General features: G+C 39.7%; 1 protein-coding gene across 1 annotated transcript in view; it reads left to right on the top strand.

Annotated features, from left to right (window-relative positions):
- The window catches only part of LOC129940731 (terminal uridylyltransferase Tailor), a 42,645-nt gene that overhangs the window by 25,182 nt on the left and 3,836 nt on the right, over positions 1–13,627 (top strand). The window contains exons 4-6 of the mRNA XM_056049168.1: positions 689–913; positions 970–1,215; positions 1,284–1,454. Coding sequence (XP_055905143.1) covers positions 689–913; positions 970–1,215; positions 1,284–1,454 — 642 coding nt within the window. The remainder of the gene's footprint in view (positions 1–688; positions 914–969; positions 1,216–1,283; positions 1,455–13,627) is intronic.

The raw sequence follows: 13,627 nt of genomic DNA, 5'->3' as shown, positions 1-13,627 counted from the left end.
AATCGAAGATCATACGTCAATAAAAATATATTATCGTTATCATTATCAAAGTTTTTAAAGTCTAAACTAATCTCATAGTGATTCAAAGAAATTCGTAGCTGTCCTGTTAATGTCAATCCTTGATTTGGTTTTAGTGTTTTGTTTAAGTGTTACTATCCATTTCATTACTTATGAAATTCTTTGTTTTTTTATTGATTTTGTATTTCTAAGAATTTAGAATTAAATTTTTGTGCATCATATTTTGTTTTGATCTTGAAAATTTATCTTAAATTTTTCAACTCCTGTTTTTCTTTTTCTGAACGATTGTTTGTTTTTCTAAAAATTTCTTGTTAGTTGATGAGTTCTTCAGTTTCAATTAATAGCTTTACAGTTTTTCTTGAACTTAACTCCAATAGTGTTTCTTATGCAGTAGTCTTTATGATATATTTTAACTTGTATACATTTTGTGTCACCATAAAATTGGTTTATATTTATGAGCTCCTCTATTTTACTCCTCTGATATTCATTATAGAATCGTATCCTGCAATACTGAGTCAGTCGCAGTCCATATTTTTTAACTTTTAACAGCGAATGATTAATTTTTCTCAAAAGGATATCAGTTTTGTCTGTAACTGAAAATGAATCTACCTTCTTCTCCATTTTAAGAATTTAAATATTCAACTAAAATGTATATTTATTTTATTTTCAGAAGCGAAAGCTTTACTTCTAGGGGATCTCCAAAGTTTCTTCACGGAGCATCTTACTGTTGCAAAAAAATTGATGCATTTGCCAGACTACGATGAAATTGAAAAAGAATTATCAACTCTAATCCGTCCTGCCTTTCCTGGTCAGACTGTAAAAATCTACTTCTTTGGTTCACGTTTATCTGGAATTGGAACGAAATACTCTGATTTAGATATATTCATTGACATAGGTAACCAATGCTCTTTTTGAGTGTGATTTTTCATTCAATGTTTTTTTTTTTAATAGGTGAAGTTTTCAACAATTTTGAAAATAGACCTTCTGCACAGACTAAACGAAAGCTACAAAGAGTCCAAGGCATTCTCAGTAAAAACTCTCAATGGTCGCAACTGATTGCTATTGAAAATGCACGTGTTCCGATTTTGAAGATCTTATACAGACCAAAGTATACGAATTGTGACATTGGATTTTCAAATAGCTTAGGATTCTGTAATACAAAACTCACAAAGTATCTGCTGGAGCTTCAGCCCATTGGTATGATTAAAAAATAAACTAAATACATTTAATGTTGTTAATTGTTTTTTGATTATTTTGTTTTACAGCCAAGGCGCTAGCTTTCTTTTTGAAAAAATGGTTAGAACGATCGAAGCTCAATGATCACCTTACAACTTACAGCGCTGTTCTCTTGGTTGTATGCTACCTGCAGACCAAAAAACTACTGCCACCCATTAAAGTCTTACAAGAGAATATAGAAGACCAAGCTATGATTGGACGTGAGTATACAATCTTTTTTCTTTAAGTTAACAGTATGCTTCAAGTTGTTTTGTAGAAAATTTAAGGAACGGAGAAAAATCGTTTGTTAAGATAAAGTTAGAATAGTTCTTTGGTTGTTATAAAGAATTGTGCACTTAAAATGGCGCTACAGTCCTGTGTGATTCGCCGTCTTCCTCTACTGAACTGTTCTGTGGACGCGGATCTACGTTACCCAGACATCTCAGCCGTTGGATTATTTTCCTTCTGGTTAAGTCTACGTCGCTGTACATCCCATACAGCCCGTCGTTCTATCTTCTCCTCCACTTACCTTCTATGCATACGGAATCGAAGATGACGCGATGTTCATGCTTCTGCATGGTATAGAAGAACGGGGGTGATGAGGGTCTTATATAGCGACACTTTGTCAATTTCATCAGCATAAGCTAATAATTAGACAGAATTTTGAAAGATAGTGCTTCTAGTGTTGACGAGGAAGCTCTGAACTATTTTTTCAAAGACGTTGTTAAAGAAAGCCTTTTTTGTTAAGTTGTTTTCAACCTTTATGGAGCAGCGCAAATTCTCCATGGTTATTCTGCACAATATGACAAGTTTGGGAGGGATGCCAAAACTATACATGACTCTATACAACTCGTCTATGGTCTCCACTGACTTCAAAAAATCGTTTGTCAAAATTTATCATAATCTTATAGTCTTCAAACTATCCTTCTTAGGTTTGAACCTCTTCCCGAAATGGATTACTTCTTACCTTGAAAGTCGTGAATATTATGCCCGATTTAGATCCGCTCATTTCAATCCTATTCTAGCCACTGGTTTTCCCCAAGGTAGTCCGTTCCTCTTTATCCTTACAATTAATGAAATTGACATATTGACATGGTCATTTAACATTGTCAAATATCCCTTTCGATTATATGAAAGTTTTCAAAATCATTGCAACTTATGAGGACGTATTTCTCTTTCAAACAGAACTCGACAATTTCTTAATCTAGTGTACGAAATAATTGCCTAGATCTGAACGAATGCCAGAAAAAGAACTTTCCTCGTAAACGCATTAAAACAGCTCCCCGTTATAATCATCCCACACACATAGTAGAAAACATAAGGGATCTCGGTCTTTTCATTCAACGTGAACTGAAATTTCTACTTCACATTGACGAAATAATTCGCAAGGTCAACTGTGCATTAGGTTTTGTTAAAAGATGGTCCAAAGAATTTTCTAACTCTTACGTGACCCGATTGCTTAACATGACGTTTCTACGATCTCTACTTGAATATGCTTTGCAGGTTTGGTCTCTTTATCAAGAATAGAAAGTACCCAACGAAGATTTCTTTGTTTTGCATTTCAATAGCTTCCTTGGGAAAATCCTTTGATCTTACCGCCTTATTGTGATCGCCTCCGTCTATTGAACCTCATCTCAATACAGGAACGGAGAGAAATTCCTGACATACTATTCATACATCGACTTCTCTCTTGCTCAGGTGACTGACCCTCTCTCTATAATTCCATTTTTTTAACACTAACACCCGCAACCTGAGAAACCCACAGAAATACATTGCCACTATAATCGAATCGGTTTTTTTTACCGTACGAACGAAAACAATTCGCAGAGCCAAAACCGAATGACAAAATCGACCAAATAAGTAATTTTACCGTATGCAGTTAAATGCCGTATCGTCCGAATATACTCATTTAAATTACATTGACACTGGCTTATACGGTAAAATCGACGATACGGCAAAACCGCCGATTCGGGATAGTGTGAACGGGCTCTTAGGGAACCTCTGTAACTTATGCTTCGGTTGCCCAATTCAAATCCAAATACATTAGATTTTAACATAAGCATATATAACTTCAAACTCCTTTTGACATACCCCCACTCATGGTTTTAAGTTAGTTTTTAAGTAACACTTATACATAGCTTGAATTAACCGAAATAAATGGAGGTTAAGCCCCATATAAAATTAAAAAATATAAGATCGTACCCTGGTAATTTTTTTTAGTTAAGTCATGCTTCTAACTTCCTATAAAAAAAAAAAAAAACAAACTGTGCAGGATCTGTAGCCGTATTTGCTGGGAATGCAAGATGTTCAGTTATGTAAAAAGTTCAGTTTTTTTACGGGTTTGAGAATTTATTAGCTGGTTTCTATCTGGAGTATTCGTTAAAAGCATCTTTGCTCAGACTTTTCTGAAATCTACTTATTAAATCATTTTTAAACTCACTGGGTCTATTTTTAGTTCGTTGTTCAGACGGTTAAAGATTGTTTTATCATCTGGAAATCTCGTGGCTTGCCTTTTTTTTGTCCAAAATCTGCTTCTTTTTTTGTGAGAATATTTTATTTCTGTTCCTTTCAAGTTCGAAATACATAGTAAAGTATTTTCTTTCGTAGCCTGTTCCACAGCAGCAATAAAGTGTTCGACTTCATCATGAATTTATTCCATTGCATGACAGATCTAAGGTTTATAAAACGTTTATATCTGGATTCCTCTAGTTCCAGTTTGTTCTCTTAAGAAAGTCGAACCAAAAAATAAAAGTCGAAAATGTGCAGTCTGCTTGGTATAATATTTTACCCTTTTCGTTATAACTTATAAGCCTAGATCTCAATTGGGTATGTCCTAACAAATTTATAAGTTCTTTATAGTCTCAGTTTCAACAACAAAGGTAGGTGAACTTGTTAATGGGGCTAGGTTATTTGAAAATAACTTTGATATGCTTAAATATAACAATGTTTAGCCAATTTAATTAATGGTGAAGTCTCTTTTCTATCGCACTCTACTATTAGGGACGTTATGAAGAAGATATTCATAATAGTTTTTCTTTTAACGGCGTCACAAGCCTAGAAGACTGTTTTTTATTATTTATGGCAATTTATAGAACTTGAATTATAAAAATGAAATTTTGGTTCTCAGACTTCGATGTTTAGCTACACTAAAAAAAAAAACGAATAAAATCGGGCATATACAGCTGTCGACAGAGAAATAGCACACTCTTTGTATTTTCAAAAAATTATGTAGTTTTATTTCACTTTCAACAGTTTGATTTGCCATATATACTAAGAAACTTTACAAACACTCAAACTCGCACCTACCCCAAATGCTATATTGTGCCCAAGCAGGGGGCTTACATACCTCACCGTAATTTTTGAAATGAAAGAATTAAATTATATTAACTTTCCCAATATATTTAATATATTTTGGTCTAAATTTCGTGGCTGAAGGATAACTTTTGAGGAAAATAAATAGGAGTGAAATTTCTTCTTCGTGTTTGTTCATATACTTCATTTTTATAACTTTTTATTATTCAGAAAAAACACTCAAAAAATTAAGTTAAAAATTAATTAGTTCACTATTACTTATTCTAAAATTTGTTTCAAAATTTCCAAAGATTCAGGTTTACTGTCTAAAAAGAAATCAGTTGAAAAAACTAATTCTTTTTATGCTGTTCCTAGCAGTTTTTCTATCAGAGGATTTTTTTGTTTGGGCATAACACAAAACGCAAGCCCGTCTTATGGTTTTACCATTTGCATCCTTTCTTTTTTCAATATAATGTTTCTTTGAAGCAACGGGTTGTGGAGAAAAAAGGTCCAATAATCCTTTAGCAACCTGCTCTCGAAATTTTCTAATTTGCATAACACTTTTCGTGGCTTTTTTGTAAACTAAAAAAGCATTTACAACTGCCATTCCCAGCAAAAATTCAATGGCAACTTTTCTGTACCACTTGAGCCCTCTTCTCAGTGTCGTAGCATATGGAGCCATTTGATCTGATAGATCAATGCCCGACTTGCCTTTGTTATATTCAATAATAGCAAGAGGCTTTTCACGATTTCCCTATTCTCCTGCCTCTACTTACTTACTTACTTACTTAAGGTGGCGCTACAGTCCGGGGCGGACCTGGGCCTCAACCAACAAGCGTCTCCAGCCAGCTCGGTCCCTAGCTAGCTGTCTCCAGTTTCGCACGCCAAGTTGGTTGAGGTCCTCTCCCACCTGGGTGCGCCACCTGAGTCGCGGTCTTCCTCTACTGCGCCGTCCCTCGGGATTGGATTCGAAGACCTTCCGGGCTGGAGCGTTGATGTCCATCCGCTCTACATGACCCAGCCATCTAAGCCGTTGGACTTTAATTCTGCTAACTAGGTCAGTGTCGCTGTACAGCCCGTACAGCTCGTCGTTATATCTTCTCCTCCATTCTCCATCTATGCGTACGGGACCAAAAATCGCCCGAAGAATTTTTCTCTCGAAGCATCCTAAGACGCTCTCATCTTTCTTTGACAGGGTCCAGGCCTCAGCGCCATAAATGAGAACCGGGATGATGAGTGTCTTATAGATGGTGATTTTACATGCTCGAGAGAGGACTTTACTTCTCAATTGCCTTCTAAGTCCAAAGAAGCAGCGATTTGCAAGAGTTATTCTTCGTTTGATTTCAGCGCTGGTGTCGTTGTCTGCATTAATAGCGGTGCCTAGGTAGACAAAGTCCTTAACTACCTCAAAGTTATAGCTGTCCATGGTGACGTTTTGTCCAAGACGTCGTCGTTCAGTGTCCTTTTTTGATGACAGCATATACTTGGTCTTGCCCTCATTGACCACTAAACCCATCTTCTTCGCTTCCTTCGCAATGCTCAAAAACGCTCCACTGACATCACGCTTTGATCTTCCAATTATGTCAATATCATCTGCGTATCCGAGTAATTGGATGGATCTTTGGAAGATTGTGCCTCTAGTGTTTACGGTTGAGTTTTGCACAATTCTTTCCAGAACGATGTTGAAGAAGTCGCATGACAGTGCATCGCCTTGTCTAAAACCTTTTTTGACATCAAATGCATCGGTAAGATCTTTTCCGACCTTGATAGAGCAGCGTGCATTCTCCATCGTCATTCTGCACAAACGGATAAGTTTGACAGGGATGCCAAAACTAGACATTGCTCGGTAGAGCTCTTCCCTATAGATGCTGTCATACGCGGCTTTAAAATCGATAAAGAGATGGTGGGTATCGATTTGAAGCTCCTGGGTTTTTTCCAAGATCTGCCGTAGTGTGAATATTTGGTCGATAGTGGACTTTCCTGGTCTGAAGCCACACTGATAAGGACCAATCAGGTTGTTGACGAATGGCTTCAGACGTTCACATAATACGGCAGAGAGGATCTTATACGCAATGTTAAGAAGACTGATGCCTCTGTAGTTGGCGCAGTTTAGAGGGTCTCCTTTCTTATGTATCGGGCACACTATGCTGAGATTCCACTCATCGGGCATGCTTTCTTCCGACCAAATTTTGCAGATGAGTTGGTGCATGCTCCCTACCAAGTCATCGCCTGCTGCTTTGAATAGTTCGGCGGTGATGCCGTCAGCTCCAGCAGCTTTGTTTGACTTAAGTTTAGATATAGCTATCTTCACTTCGTCAAGGTCGGGTAGGCGGAATTGTTGATCTGCGTCGCCTAGGTTGAGTGGTTCTCCCTTACAGCGGAGTTCGGTTCGTCATCGCCGTTATATAATTTGGAGAAGTGATCTTTCCATATTCTCAGCATCGACTGTGGTTCTACTACGATGTTCCCTTGATCGTCTTTACAGGCTTCGGTTCGTGGCTGGTACCCTTGGGAGGTTTTTTTTACCTTTTGGTAAAATTTACGAACCTCATTCCTGTTGTGACATCCCTCTATCTCCTCGATCGCGCGCTTCTCATGCTCTCTTTTTTTCCGTCTAAGAAGCCGGTGTTCCTCTCTCCTCTTCTGCTCGTAGAGCTCGCGAGCAGCTCTAGTCCTTTTGTGCAGCGCCGTTTTGTATGCCTCTTGTTTCGCTGCGTGCGCTTGCCGGCATTCGTCGTCAAACCAGGGGTTTCGCTGTGGTGGCCGTGTGAAACCTAGCACTTCAGAGGCGGCATCTCTGATGGCTGCAAGGCAATGTTGCCACTGGTTTTCAATGCTTAATGCAGGAAGCATAGGACTCCTTAGGAGGTTACTAGAGACTCGATCGGAAAAGGACATGGCAGTCTCTTGCGATTGTAGCCGTCTAACGTCGAATCTTCTCACAGTACCTCCTTGTTTTGGCTTGGATCGGGATATCCGTAGCCGTACCTTGGCTACAACGAGGTAGTGGTCCGAGTCAATGTTGGCCTCTCGGAATGTTCGGATATCCTGGATACTGGAGAAGTGTCGTGCGTCGATCGCAATGTGGTCAATCTGGTTGACGGTTGATTGATCAGGAGATTTCCATGTCCCCTTGTGGATATTAAGATGCGTGAACTGCGTACTAGCTACCAGAACGTCTCGCCCCGCAGCGAAATCGACCAGCCTGAATCCGTTGTCGGAGGTGGTGTCGTGCAGGCTGTATCTCCCGATTATGCCACCAAAGATGTCTTCTCTTCCTAGCTTGGCATTAAAATCTCCTAAGACAATTTTAATGTCATAGCCAGGGCACTGCTCATATGTCTTGTCCAAGAGCTCGAAGAACATATCTTTGGTGTCTTCATCTTTCTCCTCTGTTGGGGCATGCGCGCATATTAGGCTTATGTTGGCGAATTTAGCCTTGATGCGGATTGTCGTGATGCGCTCGCTCACACTGTTGAAACTCAAGACTTTTTGCCTGAGCCTAGTTCCAACAACAAATCCACACCCAAATAGACGCTGTCTTTGTTCTCGGTAGCAGTCGCCGTAGTAGATATCGCAGTCTTTTAGTTTGCGTTTACCCGGTCCATCCCATCGCACTTCTTGGATGGCTGTAATATCTGCCTTGCAGCAGTTTAGGGCTTCCGCTAATTGTTCGGCTGCACGTGGTCTGTTAAGGGACCTAACATTCCACGTACATATCCGAAGTTCGTTGTCCTTATTTCGTTTGCGTGGGTTGTCAACAGTGAATCCGTCCGTATCCGAGGCTTGTTGTTGCTTCGAAACTATGATGTTTTTACGTGGCCAGGAAGTCACCCCGACGGCACAACCCCCAACCTGGAGGGCCAGATCCTTAGTATAACTCCAAGGAAGGGGAGCCGGATGAACCGCTCCTTATAGGCCTGGGCTCCGAATATGTCACTAAGTAGTTCGACCTTACTGGAACTGTAGACGCCACCGTTGATTCTATCTCGAGAATTCGTCCGCTGCCGCCTGGATAAGGAGAGGTGCCTTAGTGGAAACACCTCTCCCCCCCCTCTCTCGTTTGCTGCCCCCAACAACTTTCCACTGGGGTTGGAATCCAATCTCCAGTTGAGGTACTAGGCACCCGATGTTCACCGCGGGGAGGTGAGAGTAGGAGTTGATAGACAGAGGTGGGTTTTGAGAAAAACCTGTGGACGCTTGTGTCCTCTTGAATGCACATGTCTACCATTTGAACATCATCCTGCCTCTACTGGTGAATGGAATATTTGGAGCATGTTTTGTCGATAGCATCCTGATATGTCGGGTGTCCTTCCACTTTAGAACAACAATGCTGTTTTCTTCCTCACGTGCTACCATTTCTCCTCTCTTTAGCTGTGCATTCATAACCTCTTTTGGGCCGGATTTTTTGTTCGCTCGAAGTGTCCGAACTACATGCGTTTTTTGGTCAAGCATGGAGCGTGCCAGTTCGTAGCTCGTATAAAAATTGTCAACAAATAGAGTGCGACCTTCTCCTTTCAATAAAGAACTTAGTTCTTCACAAACATTTTTTGCCAAACCAACTTCACGAACACCTGTTGAGCTTTTGCCGGAGTAAATTTTAGTAGACCAAGTGAATCCTTCTGTCGAGCAAAGTTTGAATAACTTAATACCATAAGGATGAGCTTTGTTTGGTATATATTGTCGGAAGACTAGCCTGCCTCTCCAAGGAATTACCGTTTCATCTATGACCATATTTTCTCCGGGTATAATCACCCTCTGAAACTTCGTCCGCAGCATGTCCAGAAGAGGTTTTAGTTTTCCAATTCTATCTCCTGCCGCTATGGACGTGTTGTCAGTAAAATGAATGAAGTTTAGAAGAAGTTGAAACCGATTTCTGGACATAGTTTTAGCAGGAATGCCAAAATTGTAAAGATTTTTCTTCGACCAATAGTCTTCCAACAATCCCACCTTTACGAGGCCCATCCACAGTAAAATCCCGAGGAATTTTCTTATCTCTGTGGCGTTTGTGGGAACCCATTTCTTCTTTCTTGATGCACGAGTTATTGGAACGCGATGTATTTGCTGCTCTGCATACCTATTTGTTTCCAAAACTATAAGTTGTATAACCTCCTCATCAACAAAAAGGTAAAAGGTTTCAAGGCAGCTTATAGTTTAAGGCACGTCTATTAGGAAACCGGACTTTCCAGTGAAAGTAAAGGTTTTTTGGCGGGAAGAAAACTCCATCCAGCGTACATTGTCACTTGTATCAATCAGGGTTGGTGTGTCCTCGGTTTCTTCAAGCATCTCTTCCTCATCACCCTCTAGAATTTCCGCATCAACCGCGTTCAAATCTTCATGTTCCGAGTTGGTATCTGAGTTAGGATCATCGTTTGGTAGCCAATTATCATCAAAGTCCAAATCGTCGCTTGAAAAATCTTCGTCACTTTCTTCCATTTCTGGTTCCCTCTCCACCTCATTTTCATTCAAATTTTGTCTTTCCATTTCAAATGCTTATTTTTCAGAAACCTATAACTGTACGAATATTATTGACAACTTGCGCAATCACTTATGCAACACTTACTAAAAACACAGGAGATAATACGAGACAACACGAAGAAACTACTGTCGTACGTTTTTGTGCGACGTGGCTCCAACGAGTATAATTTATTTTATGGGGCCCCCATTATTTTTTGAATTATTTATATTGTGTGGAAACAAAATTTGTATATTACTTTCTTAAACTTTGTTGCTAAAAGTGCTACTTTCAACTGCAGACTGGACCAAGAACATAATATGAATCGGATATTTAGCCCTATTCCAAAAACACAGCAAAAATTCATTAACTTTTGACCAATGGACGATCCAAGGGGGGGTCATATGAGATATAAAGCTTATAAAGTTAAGTTGTATAAATAAAGATTTCATCTCAAAATTTGTTAGTAATTTAACGACATTCACCAAGAGAAAGGTATAAACAGGGATAAGTTAAATAAAGTCCAACGTTCAGCCTGCCTATCTATAAGCGGATCGCTTCGCACGACCCCGTCTGCGGCACTGGACACTTTGCTCTTTCTTACACCTCTTGACATATTTAGCAAACAAATAGCTGAAAGCTCTGCTATTCGTCTCAATGCTTCGTCGCAGTGGACTAACAACAACATTGGCCACTCCGTAAATCTTAAGTACTTAGAATCAATTCCATAGCACACAGGATAGGGAGGATAGGACATTCTTGGAGGATGAGTCTATCCACTTTTACACAGATGGCTCAAAAACCAAAGAAGGGGTTGGTGGAGGTGTGTACTGTGAGCGACTGAAATTAAGTCTCTCATTCCGCCTTCCCAATCATTGTAGCGTGTTCCAGGCGGAACTTTTGGCCATTAAGGAAGTCTTGTCTTGGCTCAAAGAAAACGTGATATCAACATCTGATATCCGTATTTTCTCTGACAGCCAGGCTGCTATCAAATCTCTGGACTCTGTCTCTACAAACTCTATAACAATCCATAACTGTCGATCATCTCTAATGGAGATGGCACAACAGTTTAATATTCACCTTTGCTGGGTGCCGGGCCATAGAGACATTCCAGGTAACTGTAAGGCAGATAAACTCGCTAGGAACGGTACAGTACAGCCCATCCTACCGCGTTTGGCAAGTACTGGCATACCAATCGCTACTTGTAAACTGCTGCTAATGCAAGACGCTGTGATAAGGGCAGGCACCAGGTGCAACAACATCACCACGTGTCAAGTCACAAATGGATTTAAAACTTTCAAGGTGCTTGCTCTCTCTAAGCAGATCGCATATAAGCTCAATAATAGGTGTCATAACCGAACACTGTCTAATAGGAAAGCACGCTACGAGACTAGGCGTATTCTTAAATGACTTTTGCAGAAGCTGCATGGACGAGGAAGAGGAAGAAACAGTTCTTCACCTTATATGCCCATGCCCTGCTCTAGCTCGAAAACGCAAGAATTACCTAGGAGAATTCTTCTTTAACGATCTAAACCGGATTCAAACTGGTTCCATTGAGCTTAGGAGGAAGCCTCAAGATTCATGTGGTATCACAATTAGCCATTAAACTGGCCTAAGTGTGTCCGTTTCCATCTTGGACAGCCACTATAACCTAACCTAACCTACATTTTTAAATCTTAAAATATAGGAAATATTATTTATAAACAGACTTTTTTAAAAGAAATTAGCAAGTTCTAGCGGCCCAGTCGGGCATTTTATTTATTTCAAAATTGATTTGCTGTTGAATACAAAAGATCTTAAAAAATTAAATAAATCTAGTTCTGAAGTGAATTTGCTTTGAAAGAACTGAAATTTAAACACGAATTTCAATAATATAAATGCGCCAAAAACAGCAAAAGTGGCACTTTTGTTAAACTAATGGCTAAATTCAAGAACCAAACGTTTTTCTACCTACAATTTTTAAGTTTTGTTGACTGAGATCAAAGTGCGAGTAAGCAGACTGATAGTGATAGTAATAATAGACTCCCGAAAATTGAGTTCTACTACTGCAAAAAAGTCGTTTGTATACTTATATTTTTGTGCCACCAAATTTACTTAAAAATAAACCCTTAAAACCCTAACCCAAATGACCACTATGAAGTGCCGATTGAAGTCACTAAAACTGGTTCTCCTGCTTTACCCGTTTGGAGCCCCACTGAACAGAAGGAGCTCTGCACCGCCTTTTGCCATGACGTCTCTATTGTAAAGGATTCGCCTGTCTATGGTTCTTCGCCTGACGTGGGAGATTAACGGAACTGCCACTCTATCCTGTGTCAGACCGCATCTATTTAAGAGAAATGCTTCTGGTGGAATGAAGCCGCTCAAGCGTGCACTTTCAAAGTATTCGTCGTTCGGATAGAACGCCCGAAAATAAAACCGTTTTTCAAAGACATAGCTAGAGCAGGGCATGTACAGAGAAGGTGAATTACTGTTTCCTCCTCTTCCTCGTCCATACAGCGTCTGCAAAAGTCATTTGAGAATGCGCCTAGTCTCGTGGCGTGCTTTCCTATTAGACAGTGCCCGTTTAAAACACCTATTATCGAGCTTATATGCGATCTGCTAAGATAGCAACAAGCACCTTGGTAGGATGCTTGCTTGCTGCACTGTACAGTTCCTGGCAAGTTCATCTGCCTTACAGTTACCTGGAATGTCTCTATGGCGCGGCACCCAGCAAAGGTGAATATAACACTGTTTACCTGAGAAAATACGGATATCAGATGTTGATATCACGTATCACGTATGAGTATAAGTGGACAAGCAATTTCTAGCGATCTGTTGATAGCTGATGTGAGGTCATTGACTTTTTTGTCAAGTTCGTTAATGTTAGAGGAAAGACTAGATAGTCCAGGTTTTAGTAAACTCTGTAATAAGTTCCTGTATAAACCCCAATTAGTTTTCCGATAGTTTCGAAAAGTAAATGGAAAAGCGTACTTCAATACACTTTTGGTCGTTAATCGCCCCCCGCGAAGATCAACGATGGTCATCTTGAGTCCGGAACAGAATTGTCTCCGATTTCTGGATGTTTATTTTCAGTTTCCATTCGTTGCAATATCGCTGAGTCTTGTAGAAATCACGGTACATGCCGTTCTGTACGCAAGTAGATCGTTGGCGTAGGCAATTGCCTTAGTTAGACTATCTATCAGTTCGATGGTGTAAATGCTGAAGAGAATCGGCGAATTCACCGCTCCCTGTTGAAGACCAGTTTTAATTTGGAATGTTGTGGTAAAAGTTAAATTACCACTTTTGATAACAAACTTTCTACCGTTAAGCATATCATTAAGTATATACAACAAAAGTTTGTTAATGCTAAGTCTGCTCAGTTTTAGATAAAGATTGCCCAACCATACGGTGTCAAATGCCTTTTCCAAATCAACCTGAACCGCACCTGTGCATAGTTTTTTTGTATATATTCAATTTGATATCCGAAACGAGTTTACACGCAGCATGAATTGTATCATGACCCGCCTTGAATCCGCATTACTTTGTTGTCTGCAGCTCGGGAGGAGTTTTAATTTCCCTTTTTCGGGAAAGGATGAATCAGAGCATTATTCAGTGCATTTTTAAAGAATTTGATATGTCGATTGCCTCCATCGGTAAATGTTTTTGCAT

The sequence above is a fragment of the Eupeodes corollae genome, chromosome 1 (genome assembly GCF_945859685.1).
Source record: "Eupeodes corollae chromosome 1, idEupCoro1.1, whole genome shotgun sequence".
NCBI classification, from domain to species: domain Eukaryota; kingdom Metazoa; phylum Arthropoda; class Insecta; order Diptera; family Syrphidae; genus Eupeodes; species Eupeodes corollae.
Note: the sequence above shows the minus strand (reverse complement) of the source record. Positions and strands in the feature narration are given on the sequence as shown.